The sequence below is a fragment of the Corapipo altera genome, unplaced genomic scaffold (genome assembly GCF_003945725.1).
Source record: "Corapipo altera isolate COAL_440 unplaced genomic scaffold, ASM394572v1 60, whole genome shotgun sequence".
In the NCBI taxonomy this organism is placed as follows: domain Eukaryota; kingdom Metazoa; phylum Chordata; class Aves; order Passeriformes; family Pipridae; genus Corapipo; species Corapipo altera.
Window position 1 is genome coordinate 4,766,290 of NW_020884912.1, and position 23,060 is coordinate 4,789,349.

Genomic DNA, 23,060 nt, shown 5'->3' on the forward strand with positions numbered 1-23,060 from the left:
CCCCCCCCCCCCCCCCCCCCCCCAATCCCCCCCTTTTCCGTGGTCGAGACCGGGCGGCGCGGCCATGGCCGGGGGCCAGGCGGCCACGGCCGCGAGCGGCGGGAGGCGCGCGCTGCAGCTGCTGCTGCTGCTGCGGCCGCGCGGCCCGGACGGCGCCTCACGTGACCGCCGCGCGACCCCGTCCCCCCCGCGTCGCTGCCTCGGCGACTGTGGGCGCCCGCCCGCAGCGCCCCCGCGCCCCGGCGGCGGCGCCGTGTGGGGACGGTGCGGCGGGAGCGGCGCGGGGAACCGGCGGCACCGCGGGGAGAGGGGTGAGCGCTCTGAAATACACCGTCTGAGGGGACAGGGAGGTCGGGCAGCGCAGCTGGGGGGGGGGGTGCGGGAGCGCAAGTGCCATGAGGGGCGGGTGAGGGAGCTGGGGGTGCTTAGCCTGGATAAAAGAAGGGACCCGTATCACTCTCTACAACTGCCTGAAAGGAGGTTGTAACCAGGAGGGGGTCGGTCTCTTTTCCCAGGCAACAAGCGACGGGGCCAAAGGACAGGGCCTTAAGCTGTGCCAGGGGAGGTTCAGGCTGGACATCAGGAGAAATTTCTTCACAGAAAGGGGTGATTAGCCAGTGGAATGGGCTGCCCAGGGAGGTGGTGCAGTCACCGTGTTTAAGGAGGTGTTTAAGGAAAGACTGGACTTGGCACTTAGTGCCATGTTCCAGTTGACTGGGTGGTTTTGGGTCAAAGGTTGGACTCGGTGATCTCAGAGGTCTTCTCCAACCCAAGTGATTCTGCCTCCTGACGAATCACCTCATGCCCCACCTCGCGTTCGTTCTGTCAGGGTAGTTTGTACACCACCTCTCCCAATGGAAATTACTCCCTGTCTTAATCTGGCATTCGGTGTTTGGAGTATTATCTGCAAAAACAGTAATTGGCAAATTGTGAGTGATTAGTTTTCGTCTAAAGGGCAAGTGATGAAGGTTTGCTTCTTTAACAAAGAACAGAGTGTGGATTTAACCCTCACAGCTCCCACCAGCCATGGTGATTACGGTAAAGGAACAGATTTAGGACCCTAGTCCTTGGTGGGATTTTTCCTAGAAGATTATATTCTTGGAGGGCATCTCAGAAGGGCAGCAGTGGCAAAGTGTTCTGTTTTCCAGCTCTTGGGCATAGAACTTGTTAGTGGGATGCCTTTTCGCTTCCAGGCAAGCTGTGATAATCTCAACACAAAATATTTTGTCATAAATGAGAAACATTTGGGGTAGGAAGGAAACTCATGGAAAGCAAACACGTTGGTTAAATATTCTTTCTTAAAAAATAACTTAGGTTTCCTTTTTTTTTTTTTTTTTCAGATGTAAGCGTCTCTGCATCACCATCTTTGCAAAGCAAAGGGAATATATCCTTACTGGGAAATAGGAGGCTTTTTTTTGACACTCATGCGCTGGTATGCCTCTTGGAAGAAAATGGTAATTTGTTTGAAACAAGTAGCTATTTTTAATGTCATGTCCTCAGTGGTTTTTTACTTTACAAAGTTTGTTATTATTCCTAGACACACGATGTTACAGCTGCAGTTTTATGGATTTTTGGGGGGCTTTTCTCTATACTGAGTAAGAACATACAGGGTTGTCTTCTCTTCAGAAAGGAAACAGTAAGCTCATACAACTTTGTTTGGAATACTTTATTACCCTACTGGCACTTAAAAATGCTAAAGAAAAATGAAATTTTAAGAACTGAGAATAAAAAAAACCCAGAGTTTTCAAGGTAGTGGTCGAAAATGTATTTTTTGGATTCCTGCTTATTTAGGATATTGGACTTCGAATATGCAACAATGTATCACAATAGGATTGAATATGGACTACTTTGTAAAACACAGCTTTTAGGATACAACATAGAATACCTTATAAAATATGGCTGCTCTTATGATAAAACATAGATAAGGGAATAGATTATTATGGATTATATTACTTTTGCTGGTGGAAGGGAGGTACCTTAAGGTGAAGTTCAGTTCAGCTGAATCGACTTGTAACAGCTTTCCATTCCTGAAAAGGGCAGGTCACCTCTCCAGTTTTTTTGCTTGATTGGTATTTTGAGATGGTAGTTTAATGAGCTCATGGAACAGCTGAGTGAGCACCAGCTCACAGTGTCAGGAGGAGGGATAAGGGGAGAGGGAGCCTTTTGGTGGTAGTAAACTATTATATCAGCTCAGCTGTTGAAAGCAGCTTCCTCTCAGGTATGATTTCTGATGCTCAACTGCTGGTTACTATGAAACGATCATGCTTTTGCCAGTGTTTCTTTCCATAATGGTTAAATCTTGTCCGTGACAATCTTACTCCTACATTTTCAAAGTGGAAAAGGTGAGAGTGTTTTTAGGGACAGTGTTTTACTATAGTTGCCAATATATTCAGTTTATTCTAATAGGTACTCAGAAGCTGGTAGACCTCAAGTCAGGGCAGTTGGCTTTGTCTTCAGTTGAGTTTTGTACATCTTCAGTGACACTGAAGTTTTATAGTATAAAGAAGTCAGTATCTGCTTTTCAGGGTCAGAATTTTTGCTGATGGAAGTAGCCACATGTGAGAGATGACGTTCCATAATAATTCTAGAAAGCCCCCAGTGTTTATCCTGCTGGTAGTGCTGTACTACAGAAGCAGCCATACTATGTCACAGACATAATTTTGGGGTGGGGAAACTTGGCTGTGTTCTTTTGTTAGTGCTGGATCAAGAGGTATATGTTTTATTGTCTCGAATAACTGACATTCGTTTTACCTCGGTGCTGAGTATCAGCGAGTGGTATTTCTGTAAACTGTCCAGATTTGTGTCCCTCTCTGAATGTTGTTGCATTTTGTTTTGCTCAGGGTTCACTACTCAGCAGTCAGAGGTCATTGTATCTGCATTAGTGAAAATCATGAACACCAACCTGGATATGATTTACAAGGACATGGTCACCAAAGTACAGCAGGTTAGATCAGAGACAATGGTGGGGTTAAAGTAAATAAAAACCTAATATGCTTGCTAATGAAATATGTGTTGCTATGTATTATGTTAGAGGGTTCTTTTCTCCCATGGTTGTTTACAGCAAGCAATCTCAGCCTCCTGTGCCCAGCTTTTTTGAATGAAACATATTTTCTTTTTTTTTTTTTTATTGAATTAAAATGTTGCTGCTGATGGTAGATGTTTTTTGAAACTGTTGGATTTGACCCCTCAGGTGACTTTCTGCCATTAAGATTCAGTATTTGTACAGCAGCTCAGAAAGCCCATGAACTGTGGGCAAGGTGATAAACCTGTACATCCTTGTGGTCTTTGATTGCACAGGGGCTTGTGCAAAAAAAGAATGAAGAATTGGAAGAAAGATTTGGAATGTTGTGTATTATCATGGCCTATTATCATTAGGCCATAGTTGGATATGTAAAAGATGAAATATTACATTGGTTAGATAACACCTTAGGGAAAAACAGATACACGTGTGTGTATATGTAGAGATGAAGAAGAGAAAGAATATGGAAGATTCTGTTTTCTGTTTGCTGAGCTCACTGAAGACAAGAGAGAGCAAGAACAAGCTGGAGACACCAGGGAGTAAGAAAAGAGGTGTCCATGCAGCACTGTTTCTGTAGGGAGGTAAAAAAGGAGGCAATTACAGAGTATGGTTGTGCTGAGGAGTTTTGGTCTGAAAGCCAGCTTTGCTTATTTAGCTCGGAGACACTTCTCCCTAAAGCCTTTGCTAGCTTAAGAATTTGAAGACTTGGAAGAAACTGTTTCCTAGGTTATTAATTCATTTGTTCTGATCTGTGTTAGCACTGCTGATTTTGTTAAACATTACCAACATTTGAGCCTAACTTGCTTATTTTGTCACTGTCACTTTATCTTGCCTTGTGAAAACTCGGAAAATCAATCTGAAATGGCTGAATTAAAAATTTCAGGGTACTGAAATAGCCTATCATACTTGTAGGCACAGATGAGAAAAAGCATTATAGTTATGATATGTCCTGAGGTTTTTCTTCCTTCTTTTAAAGGAAATTGCACTTCAGCAAGTAATGTCCCATATTGGTGGTGTGAAAAAGGACATGATTATTTTGGAAAAAAGTGAATTTTCAGCACTTCGTTCCGAAAATGAGGTAAAAAAATCACTGTCTTGGAAAGTAAAAAAATCACTGTCTTGGAAAGTACTGTTCTATCACTTGCTTGTTTTTTTTCTAATGATTGTAGCCAAGGGGATGACTGTGGGGCTGGGATGGTTTAGCACCTTCATTAATGACCTTGTCGATGGAGCAAAGTGCACCCTAGGCAAGTCTGCAGATGATACAAAGAGGGGAGCAGTGGCTGACACACCAGGCAGTTGTGCTGCCATTCATGGGGATATCAGCAAGCTGGAGAAATGGGATGACAGGAGTCTCATGAAGTTGAAGAAATGGAAATGCCCAGTCCTGCCCCTGGGGAAGAATAGCCTCAGGCACCAGGACAGGCTGGGGGTGACCAAATGGAAAGCAGCATGGCAGGAAAGGCCCTAAGGATCCTGGTAAACAGCAAGTTGACCACGAGCCAGGAATGAGCCCTTGTGGCAAAAGCAGCCAACAGCCTCCTGGGCTGTGTTAGGAGGGCAGCCAGTGGGACATTGCTAATTTCTGCCTTGTGCTGTTGTTTGGAAGTGCACAGTACTGAGTAAACATGCATGTGTATATATCTATACACATACTGAGGACATAGTCATGCTTGATTTGCCTGCCTTTTCACATTAGGGATTATAGCCACTGTTACTGATCGTGCAAATTCAGTATGATTTCTAGATTATATGGTTTTATATACAGTAATAAAGTGCCCTTTTTTTTTCCTACTCTTCCAGAAAATAAAACTTGAACTCCAGCAGATAAAGAAGCAAGTCATGGTAAGATAATTAAGAATTAACACCTGTCTAGTTTGCTTGAAAAAATAAAAGGTGTTGTTTTCAAAGTTTTATTTTCAAAGTGGTACTTAATTGTTGTGATACATAGGATACTGAAATTGCTGTTGATGGTACACTGAGGGCTGCAGCAAAGACAGTTCATGCATACTTCATTTATGGGGACAAGGAACTGCGAGTAGTACAAGAACTGAAGAAAAATGTAACTGAAGGCGTTTTTACTTACCTGTCCTTAATTCAGATTCAGAAAGTGGCTGCAATATGACAGTTAAGGCTGAGTGAAGTTCTGCATTTAAGGCTGCTTCTACATTAACAATGCAATGTGCTTTTAAAATTACAGCACTTCCTAATTGTGATTTTCTGATTGTTGAGGGATTTTTGGGTTTGTTTTGCTTTTTTCTCTGAAGACTTAGCAGTTAACTGTCCAGAACTTAAAATAGTCTTTAAAAGGCCTTTTTAGGCCACCAACTGGGACCATTTTGTTTGGTCCCATTTGTTTGGGAGTAAATGACCACTGCAAGAAAACAGGCTCTGTGTAGAAAACTTGCTCTGTTATCATACAATATTCTTATCAGGTTTAAGCATCATGCTGTGTTTCTGTTCTTTATGCTTTGTGTGTCTTGCAGAGCACTCCAAACACACTTCTACCATCAAAACCAATATCCTCTTAAATCTGTCACTTCAGTTGGTGTGGAGGCATAAGCAGGCTTTACACAGAAACATACATTCTTGAAAGAGTGATTAAGATTGGAAACTGGGAAACATTAACTGTTTGTAGGGAGTACAGACATCTGACCTAACTGCTGTTGGCTGCTGAGATATCCTTCTTAGTTGAAAGGATGGAGCACTCTTCCTTCCCTAGGATTTTCCATGAAACTATCAGACTGTTGGACTTGACAACAGACAGCTGACAGTGTGTTCAAACTCGGTTTAGTGCCTCCTTACCATTTCTTTCCTATTCTCTTATGTTTCTTTTTGCACCATCATCTCCAAAAGGAAAGCATAAATTTTCCAAGCCTAATCCCATGTGTTTCACACTGTTATGAAGTGCTTAATGCATCTGGGTTTTCAGAATACCGTTTTAAAATGCATTTGGCATCTAATTTTTGAATTGTAACTTATTTTAGAGTTTTAGTTGCATGTAAATGAGCTAGTGTAATCCACTGGTAGAGCATCAAGGATCTGAGTCATCTTTTCTTAAAAGCTAAATCTCTTTAAATTTTACTTTTAACTGTAAATGTAATTCTCACAAGGGCAAGTCGTTTTATGTTTGCTCATACAAAAAGGCAATATAAAAGTTCAAGAAAAATTATTTCTAATTTTTTATTTATTAAATTTTAATGTATTCTGTTGCAATGACAACTAATGATAAACCAATTAAAGTTCAAAATTCAAACACAGAAATTGAGTCTAATTATTTTTCATACTGACTTAATCAACTCTTAACTAGTAGACATTGGCCTACTTGAGAAATGCTTATCTGGTTCTAACTAGAATCTCCCAGAACATCAGCAATCTTTTGCTTCTCCCACACATTCATCTGATCAGCAGTCTGCCTCATGACAAACTGTCAGCTGGCTGGAATTCCTGCCAGGAGGTTGCACTAAAATGGCAGGTGTCACTGAGAAAAGCAGGAATCATTTACAGCTATTGATAAAGTAAAATGCAAGTGTACAGCTTATGGTAGTTTTTGAAAGTTAGGTGCTTAAAAATCTGATAAATGTTTCCTGACTTCTAAAATGTCTTTAGCTTTTTCTGAAAGCCCTAGATGTAGTCTTTAGGAACAGATTTTGTTTTACAATGGAAGGTTGGAAACTGCTTTTAAAGTTATTTTGAGCATCAAGATTGCTTCATGGAAGAAATCCAACTTACTGATGTACCTAGGCATAGGTTTCTAGAAATCAGAGTTACGGGATACAGGAAACATTCCCTGCAATTGTAGAAGGATGTGTTCTCAGTGAAGTGCTGTTTTCAGTGTTAAAAGTAATTGTTGGTTTTTGATTCTGAGATCCAACTCATACAATAGAACATCAGTATTTCCCAGGGGAAGATTAGAAATACTTATACTTTTGAAAATTATATACACTAATTGGAGAGAAGCTTTATTAATGAGGTATGTAAAGTAAGATACAATATATTTGTCTAATTCTTTCTGTTTATGATTAAACAGAAAATCTTGCTGCTTTATCAATTTTTCCCACTAGGATGAAATTACCAAAGTTCGAGCAGATAACAAGTTAAACCTAAACCTAGAGAAGAGCAGAGTAAAAGAACTGGTAAGTTTTGTTAACTTTCTTCTAGAAGCATGTCAACACTGAGTAATTTCCAAATTTGGGTAAGAGCATCTCACCCAAGGAGCATTTTCATACTAACCTATAGTATCACTCAGCTTCAAGAGGGTATTAATCTAAGTTATTCATCCTTATGCTGGTATAGTGCAAGGTGCCATGTTTAGGTTTATGTATCTTATCTATTCTGATATTGTTTTAATACTGGGATTAGCACATTACACTTAAATATATTATTTAATTCAGCATGCTGACCAGCTGCCTAGAGGTGTTCTGTTTTATTAGTAGATCTCTCTGTTTTCACACTTAATGAAGTTTACACATTCCTCGAATTTATTATCCTTGAAGATGTTTCATTTCCCTGTATTATTTTTTAATTGTAAATGATACTGGTTCAGATTGTTTTGAGCTTTGAAATATCTGGTAGGTCTGAATTGATGTAATCTTAAATGAGAGTAATGTAGATGTAGAATTTTAACAAGTTTTTGCATTATCTGTAGCACTTTATTTAGAGTTGTGTTCTCATAGATTTTTTTTTCAGTAACTTTTAGGGTCTCAATGAAATTGCATCTTCTAAATTGAGAGATCTTTTAATGACATTTTTTCTATTAGTATTATTTCTTATTCAGTCCTTTTTCCCAGGTGTGTAATGAAGACATAATATTTATCTCCAATCCTGGCAATAAGAACTGCTCAAGTAGATGTCATTTATCTTCTGTGTGTGCCCCTTGACATTTTTCAGTGTGATTAGTTTAGGTAACAGCTGTGTTGGTGTTGTTTTACTATAAAGACTAACAGTCTGCTAGCTCATGGTAGATGCTTGAATAAAGTACAATTTCAGCAGGTAGAATTCTTGTTTAATGGTTAATACTTCATGCTGTTGTTTTTAAAAAAGCATTGTATGAAATGTACTCCTTGTATAGATCATAAGCTTTGCAATATTTTGGGTTTACAAAACCTATATAAAACCACTGCACCAGTGTTAAATTAGGCACCAGTGTTTTCTTGTATATTTATGTAGGATCCTGGAATCTGGACTCTTGTCTGTTGTGCAGAACACAACATTATTTTGACTGCCTCCCAGGAAAAGCAAACTATGCATGTCAACTTTCTCTTGAAAAAGTTAACCAACTTTGTAGTCTGTTGTGCAACAATAATTTCATAGTTTCTATGGAAACTGCTCTTCTCTTTTTTTACTCCTCCCACTCCCCTACTTTAATGTCAGCTCTGCCATGCATGAACAGAAAAGGAAAAAGGCAGATGAATGCTGAGCAGGTTGTAGCACATACACTGAGTTGGGGAAGAGACGTTATCTGGTATTTTCTGTAGTAGGCAGAGCATCACTGGTATATTTACTTCAATGGTAATGTGACTAAGCACTGAATATCCAGCTTTCTGAGGATAAAACTCAGGATAATTGAAGGTTACTGTGCATTCTTACTAAGTTACTGTTTAGAAGAGAAAAACACTTAAATTGCTTTAACTTGAAGCACAAAGTAAAATGTTCTTATTGTTCAGTTTTCTTGGAATAAGTACTCATAGAGAATCTTACTGTGTCAACACTGATGTGGGCAGCCTTTAATGTTTCAAACTCTGAATACTTTATTATTTAATTATTCTTTATTTCTCACAGAATCCTACATTACTCAATGCACATCTCTTTATGCTGTGATTTACATCTGCAGTGTACAGATGTGATTTAAAAACTTGAAGTACAGTACAAAAATCCATATCTATTTGTGTGTTAATGCATCACAGTGCCTCTAAGCTTGGTGTTAAAAAACTCGAGATGCATCTGACAAAAATGAATTTTCTCTGCACTGTGAAAAATGTGAACTTAAATCTCCCTGTTGAATTTCAGGAGGGGGGAGGCAGTTTAGCCTTGTATTTCCTTCTTTTTTTGTTTTTTAATGCACTGTTGTTGTTACAAATGTGTCATAATGCCTTCCAGTAAAAGGCCAATTTCACCGTCTTAAACCTAAGATTAAAATCCTTGGGTCTGACCTAGAGAGTTCTAGCCACAAAACAAAACTTTAAGAAGCATCCAGAAAGAAGCTTGTAGAATATAAATTATTCAGAAGGTGTGTGTTTGGCTAACTGCATCGGTCAAAGTAAAACAGGTGAACTATTTCAGTCCATAAAATTATTTTGTCGTGGTTCTTTTGATAGTGATGATCAGTGATTATCAATGTGGGGTCCAATTCTTACGTTTCTGTCTAAACATAATTTTAATTAGATTCTTTTATAAACATTCTGCCATCTTGCCACTTTAAAAAATGTAGCTTTATGTAAAATGCATTAATTTCTTTTTTTATCCTTTTTTTCCTTTTGCAGAACCTAGTGACTCTTTCATTAATTGTAAACATGCTGTTACTTGTCTTTATGTAATTTTCTACATTTGTAGCAGCCTGCTGTCTTTTAGCTTCAACTTCAGATCAGTCAAACATCCAAACAGAGCTCTAGATCTTTCATGAGGGTTTTTCAATACTGAGACACTTATGTAGATTAATCTATTTTTAATATTAAAACTGAATAAGCTTCCAGAGTGGAGGAAAAATAAGGTGGCTTCCATGTGAGAATGTCAACAGATGAGGTTATTGCTGTGTAACTGAGGATTCTGAGATGGGTGCCTGATGACCTTAATACTCTGTGCCATTTACTGGTGGTTTAGCAACTGTCTATGAATGATTTAATTGCTCCAGTAGTGGGACAGGAACCATTATAGATGTCAAGGTAAATCATGCCTGTTCATGAGTCAGAAAGGTAGCCTGCTTTAAAGGTATGCTTCTTTAATTTGGGTTTAACTTTCCTTGCACCCAATAACTGTAACTTAAAAATAAGCCACCACTTCTGAGGATCCACAAATGAATGGCTTAACATGCGATACAAATGTTCTGGTTTTAACAAGTATATCATTAAGTGATGGTCAGAACAACTCAAATGGTGGGTTATACAGTGCTGGCTAAACATTTCTTTGATAACTGAGTTTGATATGGTATTTTAGAACTGTTCTCCCTTCCTGAAGGAAGTAGGTGGTTCACTCTTAGTTGTGCTTGTATGCTCAAGGATTAGTTAACTGTTCCAGAGTTACTGTTTAGAATCATAGGCCCTTGTTTTTCAGAACTGCAAATCTGCCAGCCTGTCTTCCAGCTGCTCACTAATATGTAGTTTTTGCAGAAGATGAGTGTCTGATGAACTCGTTGCACTTTACATTTCAGAGGTGTGGATGAACACCAGTCTGAATTGTGCTTTTCAAAAGGACAGCAGTTATCCTACAATGCTGTCTCCCAAGTGTTGTCAGTCAATAATCCTGTCCAGATTATGTGTTCTGCATAATTTGGAAACAAATAAACATACTTTCAAGTGGAAAAAAAGGGGGGGAAAGTTTAAGGACAGTATCATGTTTAACTTCTTTTTTTCCCCTCCTCTAGTACTCGCTTAATGAAAGAAAACTACTTGAAATGAGGACAGAAATAGTGGAATTGGTAAGAACTTGATAACTGATTATTACACAGCAAATCTTTTTGTACTTGTGTTCTAGACCTGGTATTCTTTTTGGACTTGTTCATGTCTTCAAGCACTTTAATGTAAATGCCTACAGAATAAAAAGGCTTCTGTATATGTTATTAGACCTTCTGCATGTATATATGAACTATCCAGTAGTCACTTTGTCTTGAGACTTGATCCATGACATATTTTCTCTAGATGAAATTCTACTCTTAATGTGAAATTAATTCTTCCCCCCACATTCAGTGAGAAACTTGTTGCTAGATTGATTTGTGTTCATTTTAGAGGAAGTTTTTACCAAGCACTACTACTTACTTTTGTTTCCTTTCTGTATTATAGGGAATTATTTCTGGGATTATGTCTAGCAGTAAATCATTAACTGATTGTCAATGTTTCAGTAGTGCTGATTTGAAAATATCAGCAACTCAGCAGCTGCTGTTCTCAGTTTACAAGTTGGATTTTTCAGTCTCTTCTGAGTAATAATTCTATACCATATTTTTTAACAGAAGTCCTGTCTTCTGTCATAATCAGATTCTGAATTTGGAGCTGTTTTTGTGGTAGAATTCATTACAAGATGAAGACATGTTTTTCTACAACAGAAGGTCAATTCTCAGTTTTTCTAATGATCTATAAATCCTTATGCTCCAGTATGATTTTTTCACAAGAGGCTCTTTGACTTCTCAGTAACTCTTAAAATTCAGCAGTGACTTTAGTATCAGTGGGCCGAGCAACAGAATGAAGTTAATGTTTATGCTGTTAGATTGAGATAAGAAGGCATCCAGTTCTGCCAGTTTCTAGATTATGTGTTAAGGAACACGTAGTCACAAATTTCCCAAGTTCACCAAATTGTTCAATTCCTTAGATATAATCAGCTAAGAAGGAACTTACTCTCTTTGAATGCAAATTAACATGCATTTAAGGAGAAAGGAAAAATACAACTTGAAGGGATGGGTTGAATTTCTAAATAAACTGGAAAGTGATAAAATTACATCATTTTGTTGCTTTGTTTTTTAGCATGCACAGCAAGATCGGGCTCTGACCCAAACAGACAGAAAAATAGACACAGAAGTTGCAGATCTGAAAACAATGCTCGAATCACACAAACTTGATAATATTAAGTACCTAGCAGGTAAGGCACCTGATAGTCTCTGAGGGTGAAACTGTTAAACATTGTTAAATATTTGGCAAGCTCTCGATGAACTGTATTCATAAAGGCCCCAATTAAAAAAAAATAAAAATACTTGAAATAGTCTCAGGCAAGATTAGCAACCTTATTTGTGTACTTAACCCAAAGTTTCCTATGATTTGCAACTTTTATTTTGCATGGGCTTTTTTCTGGGTTTTGCCCTGCTTTATACTGTAATAATAACGTGTATGAGAAATCTAAAAGACTGCATGTTAACAAGGACCAAAAAGTTCTTCGGTGCCTGACTTAATTTATAAAAGCAGCCTGCTGTCCGTATTACTAGGATTTCTTCATCCATCTGATGGAGATCTATGTGCAAAATGGAACATTTCAGCTTTTCTGACTGTTCAGCTCTACATATTCTTTAAACTTCCCTTTTTACATATGCCTTGAAGCATATGTGTGCCTGCATTATGGCCTGTGGTAACTTTAATATGTTGACATTTTGCTACTGAGTGTGCGTTACTGTTAAATGAATAGAAAATTATTCTTCTGATTTAGATTTTCTGATTATTCTTTCACAATGGGTTTTGTCACAAGTAAAATCACTTAAGCCTATTCATAGTACTGTATTTGTGACATACCCTTTAGAGAGAACCAGTAAAATAGAAAGTAAAAGGTACTTTATTAAAATGAGAAGAAATTCTTTTCCCTACCATTCCTACTCATCATCATCATCATGGCTGGGCTTCGGGAACAAAGACTTGGGAAGGGCTCTACCCACGTTTGTTACAAGCGTGTTGGTGGCTAAAAAGGCCAATACAAGACGGGCACGTCCAGTTGCAAAAGGCACAGCAGAAAGACTCCTTAGGTGGTAAATTCTGCAAGACACGGTTCTTTCTGCACTGCCTTTTCTCCTCAAGAGTGATCCTGCGTGCTTTCTCAAAGGCATCAGCAGCGTTATAGATGGTGTGTCTCCAGACCTCCCAGTTGGAGGCCAGAGTAGACCAGTTATGTTGATCAATATGGCCAAGGCTGAGATGTTGTTTCAGGGAGTCCTTGTATCTTTTCTTCGGGGCTCCTCTCATGCGGCAGCCAGTGGCAAGTTCACCATAGAGCAAGATCTTGGGGAGGTGGTGGTCCTTCATCCTTGAGATGTGCCCTGCCCAGCACAGCTGTGTTCTCAGCAACATGGCCTCAATACTTGTGACTGCTGCTTGTTCAAGAACAGATGTATTGGTCACATAATCTGACCAGTGGATGTTTAGGATTGTGCAGAGGCAGCGTTGATGGAAGCGTTCTAGGAGACGCAGGTGGTGGCGGTAGATGACCCATGATTCAGATCTGTATAAGAGAGTAGACATGTTGAAATCTGCATGGAAGAAAAAGTAATTAAAAATCATTTGTATTGTGTTTGAAGTGCTCCTATTGCAAACAATGGCAAAAATCCTTTGTGTGTATATCTAGAAATCAAAAGTTGATTTCATTTAAATAGAAATTTTAAAAATTGAAAGCTGATAACCCTTGTTAAAGATGGCTTTCATTTATTTGTTTGCTGAATACTTGACTGCAATTTATTAATCTTGTTATTTATTTCCTCATTTTGCATCTGTAACTTGCCATATTGATTTTTTTTGAATGGTAAGCAAGTAAGGGTTTCTTTCAGCCTGTCAAGAGTTTTCCAGCCCAGTCTCTCTGCATTCTTTTTTTGTCCTTCCTTCCTTTTTATTTGTCATTTTTATACTCCTCCTACCTTGAAATTGTTTGTTGCAAACCAAAATCCTCATTCTATCACATGGGGAAGGGGGGGTGGTGGTTACACTTTTTTAGTTTTGTAGTAAGACACATACGTAGCTTTCTGAAGAGATGTTCTGAGAGCTAATGATTTAATGTCAATGTTAATGCCATTTTCCTCCTCATTTTTGTCCTTTCAGGTTCAGTATTTACATGCCTTACTGTAGCACTGGGATTTTACCGCTTATGGATATAACAAGACATGAATTTAAAGGGACTTCTACTGTCTTGGTTTCTGAAAAAAAAAAAAAAAAAAGAAGATTTTAATCTTTGCCTGGATTTTAACCAAGTCTTGACTGTTTTATTTATTATTTTATAAAGCAGACTGTACTGAGAATGTAACCAAAGATGTGCCTAGAAACAAACTGTACACATATCGTGTATATGTCGAATGTTACCTCTGACAACAGCACTTCTGCCGTTTCCCTCTGTTCTGAGCTGTAGTGCACCTTGCCACTGCCAGGTGTCATACAGAAGCAAAGACTGGCACTCATCCCAATCGGATGGGCCTGAAGAACCAGTAGAATTATGTTCCACTGCCTCTTTGGACAGGCTTGCCAGAGTCGGTTGCATGTGTCGGACTGAAGTATTGGTTGTTAAACTGAAACTACGTGTTCTGTGGCTTGGAGGCACTGTTGTATAACTAGAGTTTGTGCTAACTGAATCATGCTCACTTCCCTCCTGCTAACACTTGTTCATACAGTTACTATGATCAAATACTTGTTTTGCTATTTTTATAACATAGCTATCAGCTTGTTTTCCAGATGGCTGCCCAATCACTCGTGTTTCATTAACGAGTACTGTGTAGTGATAGCAGTGTTTGCTGCTGGTTTTGTTTGTAAGATATTTGTAGAGATTTTTGTGACTAACTTGCCTTTGGTACATGTAAGTATCACGTACTCATTCCATATGCTCATTGCTAACCTTACCACTATAACTGGAAGTTTGAAATGCAGTAAAATATGCTAGTTGTGTTTAATTTGTGTTTAAGTGATACAGAGTGTCTCTGGTGCTGCCTTGTTGGGGGAAAGGAAATTGATGTTTCTAGAAAGGAAAGAGATTTTAAATAGTTATGAAACAGGGTCTTTGCAAGAAAACTGCAGTACCAACAGACTCCTGGGGGTTTTATTGCTTTATTTTTTAAAAAATCATGTTGATTGTTCAAATCTGGAACCTTGATAGTGATTATAATAATGAAAGCAGTAATGGACCCCTGTAAGATGTTTAATCCAGTTCTGAACAAGCCCACCTGAACCAGTAAGTGCGACTGAAAACAATGAAGAAAGGTGTCCAGTGTATCCAGATATCTATCATTCTTCCACTGATGAAGTGACTGCTTTAGTAACAGAGCTGCCATCTGTGTTCCTTCAGTTAAGGGAAATTTCCCTTTCCTGCTTGCTTTTAGGAGGGGAAATCAGTTTATGCACTGGTGATAAATGCTGTTAGAGCACAATCACGGCTTTGCTTAATGAAAGTAAAGCTTTTTGGCTACTTTGTGCCTATACTGTAATGATCATTTAACTTTCTTTGTGGTTGGGAGTGCCAGACTTTGATCATGTACAAGCATGGAGGAAAAGATGTATGACTGTAAAAATACTGACCTGAAATAAAGAATTTTGAATATTTCATAAAACACGAGTTTTCATTATAAATGCAACTTTTTAATTTGAAATTAATCTCTTTGGTTGAAGGTAAGTCACTGCTAATAACACATCTTTTAAGCTAGGAATTTGCAAAGTCAACAGCCCCTCCAAGACATTGAAGAGGAATAACATAAGGAAAACTGTTAATGCACTCTAACTTAACAGCCCCTCTAAATTAATGAATCTTTATTCAAGAACTTCAGTTTTTTGTTTAAAAAATATTTTTTGCACTAACTTACAGGATTTGACACTTTCTCCAGTTAAGACAAGCGATAATTCAATTTTTAGAATGACTTTGCTGTTGGTCTTAACTTCCCAGGGCAGGTGATTCTGTATATCTCTATGTAATCAGTACGTGTTTGCTTGTAGGCCTGAGCATCTGACAAATAACGGTTTAAGACTAATTTTAAATATAGGTTCTATCCTGCTAAAAACAGATACTGTGCAAGTAAATTTCTATTTTGGGCAGGTGGAAAGAGGAAGTGAAAGATTATAGAGAAGTGTTGTCTTGGAATTAGCAAAGTGTCAGCAAACCAGCACTTGGTGAGTGGTTTTAAGCAAGGAATAAAGTTAATGTGTCCTTCGGGGAAAAATACACTATGAAGAGAACATAATTATTATCCCCTAGCCCAAAAAGTCTTTAAGTGTTGTGTAAAAGTTTGTTACTCCTGTGTGCAGACACAAAATCTCCTATTTCCTCTGTCTTTCTAACACAGTCTCATCATATGTAACACATGTATTTAGTGGCATTCCAGAAATTTAGAAAATCCTCTATATAATTTTGAAATACAAATTTGACAGATTTAAACTCTAGGAATGAACCTTTTGGAACAGGTGAGAATCTGTTATATCAAGATGTGCTACTAAATATTAAATCACAGAATTATTTGGATTGGCAGGGACCTCAAAGACCATCTTGTTCCAACCCTCCTGCCATGGGCAGGAACACCTTCCACTAGACCAGATTGCTCAAAGCCCCATCCAACCTGGCCTTGAACGCTTCCAGGAACGGGGCATCCACTGCTTCTCTGGTGCCTCCCCACCCTCACAATAAAGAATTTCTTCGCAATACCTAAACTGACCCTTTCTCAGTTTAAAGGCATTCCCCTTTGTCCTGTCACTACATGCTCCTGTAAAAAGCACCTCTCCAGCATTCTTGCAGCTAGGTACTGGAAGGCTGCTCTAAGGTCTCCCTGGAGCCATCTCCAGGCTGAACAGCCCCAACACTCTTAGCCCATCTTCATAGGAAGGTGGCCCTGCCCTCTATCATCCTTGTGGTCCTCTGGACCTGCTGGACCAGGCCTATGTCCATCATATGATGGGACCCCAGAGCTGGATGCAGTAGAGTTGGGGTGTCATCAGAGCAGAGTAGAGGGGCAGAATCACCTTCCTCGACCTGCTGGCCATGCTGCTTTTGATGCAGCCCAGGATACAGTTGGCTTTCTGGGCTAGAAGTGCATGTCTCTTGAAAAGAAACAGTTGAGTGTCAAATGATCACTAAATTCATAAACAGGAGACCTAAGCTGGCAATTCTCCCAATTTGTTTCTGTAAGTCTCTTCTCTGTATTGATGCTGTATATTTTTTCTAATTGGAATCAGTAGCAACTCTGAATGTAGAGAGATACTTTCCAGTTCTCTGACTTTGTAGTTTGATTTTTAATTTGCAGAGCTCTTTCGAAACGTGCAAGCGAAAAATAAATTAGACTGTTTTACCATAAAACTGTTTCAGCTGTGAAAATCTGCAGTAGCTCCCCATTGATTCAGAAATGTATCTGTTCATTTCCTGCCTGGCAGGAAATAAAGGATAAAAGGAAAAATAATTAAAATTGTTAGATCTCTCAGCTCTCTAAGTCAACTTGCAATCTAAGGATGAGCTCCATCCCTAACTTTCTTTCAGGAAAAGCCCATTTCTACTGAGAGCATGTAAGAGTAACAGTCTGTCTACACTAACACTAGTTGGGAGGTTTTCCTGTGAATTTCCCCATTCACACAGCAAAGACAGAAGGTTCTTTAAGGATTTGTTTCCTTTTGGTGAAGGAAATTTAGAATCATTCCTAAGTTGCTCCAAAACGTCTTTGTGTTTTGCAGAAATCCAAATCGAGATCCAGAGTTCTTACAAAACTGTATTTACTTGTCATGTATTATTGGGAGTATCCTGAGTTTAACTGTTTGTCTATCTTGCTTTTCCTCTTGTTTTCAGCAAAAATCCTTAAAGGAGCAGTCTCCCATTCACTGGTATGTATTAGCTAAATTCTTTGCTTCAAATGTGTTATTGCCATTAAATCACATGCTGTCTAGCCCCTTCTCTATTGGAAGTGTTGATTGCATCATTCATTTCCCAGAATGTTGCCGAGTTGTACTTAAAACCACAAGTTGACAAATGGAAACATATTTTTAATGTAGGTACGAGGTACGAAATCTGCTTCAATTTTACTAACCACAGATGTTTTGGTTTACTAGAATAAGCCTTCTCCTACTTGTGAATGTTCACTTAACTGAACTCTCCAAAAATGGTGAAATCCTAGCTCTGTGCAGCTATTAACAGTTCCTACTGACTTTGGAGAAGGCTGGCTTGCTTTTACCTTCAAGATGTTTTGAGTCATACTACTTCAGTGAACTGTTCTCTTCTTACTTTTGCTACCATCTGCAGACCTCACACAGAAAAAACAGCGAAGTTTTTCATGTGGTTTGGTTCTTTGGAGTTCTTAATCAGCAAAGTTAGGTAGATTCCTGAAACTAGTTCATTTGAACTACTGCAAGATGTGAGCAGTTTTGCATCTCCCACTGAGTTTCCAGAAAATGAATAAACTACCTTTGTTATGATTTCTAAAAATTATCAAAATTACGAGACAATTTAATATTTAACAAAACTGCTATATAAAGTCTCTCTTCATGGAATAAGTACACAGTAAAATTATATTTTTAATGTTTTAATATATTATTTATTGGTTTGAAAATTATGTTTTCTTTTTAAATGTTTTTCCTTTAGTTATTTGAATCTTGAACTTTTAGGGCTTCTTTTTGTTGGAGTTTTTGTTGTTCTTAGGGGTTCTTTTTAATTTTAGAATAAAACTTTCTGTATAAGCAATTTATTTCCTTTAGTCTAGTCTAGATAGAAAGTTCATTTACAATCAAATATGTGCCTGGAATATTGGGGATTTCTTCAATCAGAAACAAATATGCACACCCTTGGAGTTAGATGGCCTGCTGTGTCTTTGTTAGGAAAGCTTCCTTTGGCTTAAAACATATTTTTTACCCTATTGCCAAATATTTTAAAGCAGTAGTGTTGATTCTTTATTTTACACTTAAATTCTATGTCAGAGCAATTGCCTCTCTCTTATCCTCAACATGGGGTTTTGTAACCACAGAGAGGAAGATAGCCAGTGCTTGCATAGTGTTTCTTTGAAATCTGTCGATTCCAAGGAAGAAGATTTCAGTTTTCTTGGGAGGGTGCCCCACTGGTATCAAAAACAAAATACTGGAAATGAGTAACAAAATATTGCAGCAAATATCAGCCTTGGGCCAGTGTTTATCCCCGTAGTGAGACGTGTCAATGTGGTGTAGTATTTCAAATATCCCATGTCCCTTTTCTGTTCCAGTGTGCACCCTTATCAAACCCTTAGAAGTTCACTAGGTTCCCCGTTGTATTCTGAAATTATACCAGCTTGATTCGAGTCATGACTAGTACTACTCGTGAATAGTCTCTTCTTGTTGCATGAGTAAAAATGTAGTGAGGGAAAAAAAGAAGGGTGGTGTGTTGTTTTGATTGTGGTTTGTTTTTCTTCCCTGCGGGTAAGTGGCACATGTTCTGTGAGAACTTTAAACAGAACTGTGTGGTACATGGATATAACAGTGGCATATTTATAGCAAGCAGCTGAATTTGGTCATATAAAACTTGTATACAAGGCTCCGGGGTTTGCTCAGAATTGATAGAGACAGTAATAGTTATCTTGGCAGGGGTTGGGAAAGGAAGCAGGGCAGGTTTCTCGGCATGAAGGCAAAACTCGGCATTTATATTGCTTATACTTTAACCTCCAGCATTCTTTGGTCTTTCTTGTAGAAATCTTGTAGACCTCTTAAGATTTTACTGTTGGCAATGCATGTTACTCCATGAATAGGCAGCTGTTAAATGTGCCACTTTTGACTGTGATTTTGTCCAGAGTAATTTGTGTCACTTAAGTAATTTTCCTGTCTTTTGATTCTGTCTTTACCCAGGATCTGTTTTCTTGTGGCAGAGGTGTACTCTGCATTATAGACTTACGAGTTCTTCTAGTGATGCATAGAATGAATAAATACAAAGGCTACTTCAGAAGCTCCCTTTAAAGGCTACTTACCACAACCAAATATGGGAAACAGATTTAAAAAATCTTTTACAACACAGCTTTCAAAGAAGTCAATTCCAATGCCTCGTGATTTACATGCAGAGTTCCCTTGTGTTCCTTGATGCCAGCTAAGCCAAGGAACTAACCACCTCTTCTCTGAGCTGCTGAGCTCTTCAGAGTTTTGAGACCAAATAAAGCAACAGGCATGAGCCTATTCTAAAAAAAATAACCACTGCTGATGCACACACGAGACTGAGCATGCCTAGTGTGGACCGTGCACGTGGGTTTTACATTTTCGTTCAGTATTTTTCTTTGATGTAGTTAGTTACCTTTTCAGGTTATGGCACCATTCAAAAGTACTGGATTCTGGAAAGCTTTTAAGAAGAAGCTGAAATACTATGGAAGTTGAGGGGGAAGAAGTGCAAAATAAGGCTTACACTTCCAAAAGGCCACAGGAAGATCATCAGATATGTTAGTATTTTTATTCCCTCTAAAAAGGAGCCTTGCTTAAAAATAAAGCTTTTTTATAGAAACTTCTGAGTTGATTTTTTTTCTTTAATCCTCCTAGACACTTTTCAGTCTGTGGATTGCAGCACGCTCCTCCATGAAAATTGTTTCATTTTTAATTATCTGATTCACGACCACAGCTCTCAAAAAAAGTTGTGCTAAGATATTATTTTCTGTTTTTACTATTCAGTAAAAATGCATTCAGGAGTTTGGCAAATTTAGCATTGTATTGTCTGCTGAGCTGTTAAGCAGTTAATGTGTCTTGTTTTCAACAGGGTCCCAGTTTGCCCTAAGGTATCAGGCCACGCCTGACAAGTTATAAATTTGATGATTCATAAGGTACTGTTAACTGGGGGGTTGGGAATTTCTAAGGAAGCTAATCCTGTTTGATAAACAGTGGTAGTCATCAGCTAACAAAGCAAAACTATGCTCACTGTAAAAGGTAAATGTTTAATAGAAACCTCATCTCCATTTACATAAAGGCCAATGTTTTGAAAGGTATTTTCTTTTTCTGCTGTTACCTAACAGAAAACAAACAAAACCAAACATGGTTCTGGACTTGGGCACTCTTAGCTCACTGTCCTTTGCAGTTCCTAACTTTGAATTTTCAATATGTCATTTAATAAATTCTTTTGGATCCTTTTATATGCCATTTTTAGTTTCAATGTTGTTTCCAAGCTTTCTTGCCCCCTCACCCCAGATGTAGAAAGATTTGGAGGAGGGAGGGGTTGACTTTCAGTGTGTTCTTCATAAGGGGTTTAATGTATTTCTTAATAAAACCGTATTCAATGCTTTAAAATATGATCAAAGACTCTCTTGCAAGCCTTTACTTGTTCGCTAAAATTAAAGGCTTATTTACATGAAGGTTTCATATCAGTCTTCTGATTGATGCTTGTTTAAGTTTTTGTACAAATTGTATTTCAAGTAGCAATTTAAATATTTTTGTACACTGTTAGTACATCACCACAGGCAGCAAGACCACAAGACCCTGAGGTACTCAAATATCTCTGAATAAAACAAGCCACAGGATCACATATAAACAGATACAAATATAGGGGGGGAAAAATTGCAAGGTGCTAGAAGTCTGTATACTGTACAAATATCTAAGATTCCAAATAGATATGACTGTAGCAACACCAAAAGAAAACATAAGCAAAGCCAGTCTCTTCAGTCCATAAATGAAGGTTAAGGCATGCAGTTCCTCTTTGCTCTTGGACAAAACGCAGCAATGGAGACAGGCGGCTGTTTAACAACTGCCTTTGCAGCAAATGTAGCTGACTACTCCTTTAACTGGTGGTAGTGGTGTGTTAATCCAGAAATCTTTTTACTATGAGGGTGGTGAGGCACTGGAACAGGTTGTCCAGAGAGGTCGTGGATGCCTCATCCCTTTAAGCGTTTAAGGCCAGGTTGGTTGGTGCTCTGAGCAACTTGGTCTCGTGGAAGGTGTCCCTGTCCACAGCAAAGAGTTTGGAACTACATGATCTTTAAGGTTCCTTCCAACTCAAACCAGTCTATGATTCTATTAAAACTGAAGCTTATTTTGTGTGGTTTTCTGTTGTCCTGGGATGAAAAACTTTATTGCAAAAACACGACGTTTTATATAAACTGCATTAGATTTGGTGTGAAAATCATAACTTAAATGTGTGGTGGTGGGTGTTGGTTAATTTTTAGATCTTTTATCTATGTTGTTCTAGCACACTGTGTTTGGGTCCTGATTGCTAGCTGCTAAAGGATGATTATTCCTTGCTAATTACCCTTACTGAAGTAAGAGATGGGCTAGGTGATGGGGTGATATATCTAAGCCAGAATGAGCTGTAGCCATGTTGGTGAGATTTCTCCAGAGATATTAGAGAGAGATAGCCCATAAAGGGCCAAAACCAAGAAAAGTGAGTTGCTTCTTGAAGCACTGCCTCAAGGGGAAGAATACTTGAAATACATATACATAATGAAATGGAAAAGTTCAAGAAATGGTAATGTTAAAGAAGACCTGATAGCAGGGAGCAAGTTAGTTGCTAAGTTACGAGGCAATTTTGGACAGCAGCAGTAGGCAAGGATGATTTAACAGGTCTATGCCGAAGTTCCCATGGTCAGAGATTATATGGAAGCATTATGTCATCAGATCATCACACACGGAGTACAGTGATTCTGTTGCTGGTAAGGATATCTGCCAGGGAAAGGAGCTGCCTTGCTTTCTGTTCCATGTAGGTCTCGGGGAGGGGAACAGCACAGCCTTTGTGCCTCACCCTGTCCCACACTCAGATGAGTTCTTCAAATTCCAGCTCCTACTAAGATAATTATACAGGAAAATCCAGCTTTTGGGAGCAGGGAGGTAGTTCCTGACTATTTCTCACAGCACTTCCTACCAGGGCTGCAAGCACTTAAAAATTCTGCCCTCTCAGAAGAGTTCCCAGCCTGCCTGAGGATGGGAAACAATGGCCCCTGGCATAATCTTTTCTGCAGTGGGGATGAAATAGGGCTGTTGAATGATAAAAAGAGACTCTAATCTTTTGCTGGGATCCCAAGGGCTGAAGGGCTTTTCTCCCAGAATGGATTCTAGCCTTTCCAAAGACAAAGAATAGTGAATTCAGTAATGAGTCCCTAGCTAGCCAGCGTAATAGATTCGCTCTATTTAAACCTTGTCCCAAGAGAGCTGTATGTGGGTTGCGTTTTTTTTATTTGTGGTCTCTGTTACTACGGAGCTCAGATTGATGAAATTGCTTATCAAATATGTAACTGTCATTTGTGATGGAGATTGATAAATATGGCTAAGTACAGCTATGTATTACAGAGACTGTTCCTTGCACTGATGCAGTGGACTGACATAGGCTGTTGCCAGAATCTTGATTTCAGTCTTTTTGGTATGTGATAAATGTTAGTCAGCTAGCCAGACTTGCAAAATCACATTTGATCTGTATGACAATTATGATTCTTTGAGCTCTTTCCCTAGTACATGTAATTTCATTTACTGTGGATTGCTACCTCCACTAGTACAGG

At 38.6% G+C, this 23,060-nt stretch overlaps 1 protein-coding gene across 1 annotated transcript; it reads left to right on the top strand.

Moving 5' to 3' along the window:
* Nucleotides 1–62: 62 nt before the first annotated feature.
* MCUR1 (mitochondrial calcium uniporter regulator 1) lies at nucleotides 63–15,227 on the top strand. Its single transcript, XM_027654148.1, has 9 exons — nucleotides 63–311; nucleotides 1,341–1,454; nucleotides 2,841–2,944; nucleotides 3,996–4,097; nucleotides 4,823–4,864; nucleotides 7,084–7,155; nucleotides 10,599–10,652; nucleotides 11,689–11,803; nucleotides 13,735–15,227. The coding sequence occupies exons 1-9, from the start codon at nucleotides 65–67 to the stop codon at nucleotides 13,788–13,790; spliced, it is 906 nt and encodes a 301-aa protein (XP_027509949.1). The 5' UTR covers nucleotides 63–64; the 3' UTR covers nucleotides 13,791–15,227.
* The last annotated feature ends 7,833 nt before the right edge of the window (nucleotides 15,228–23,060 follow it).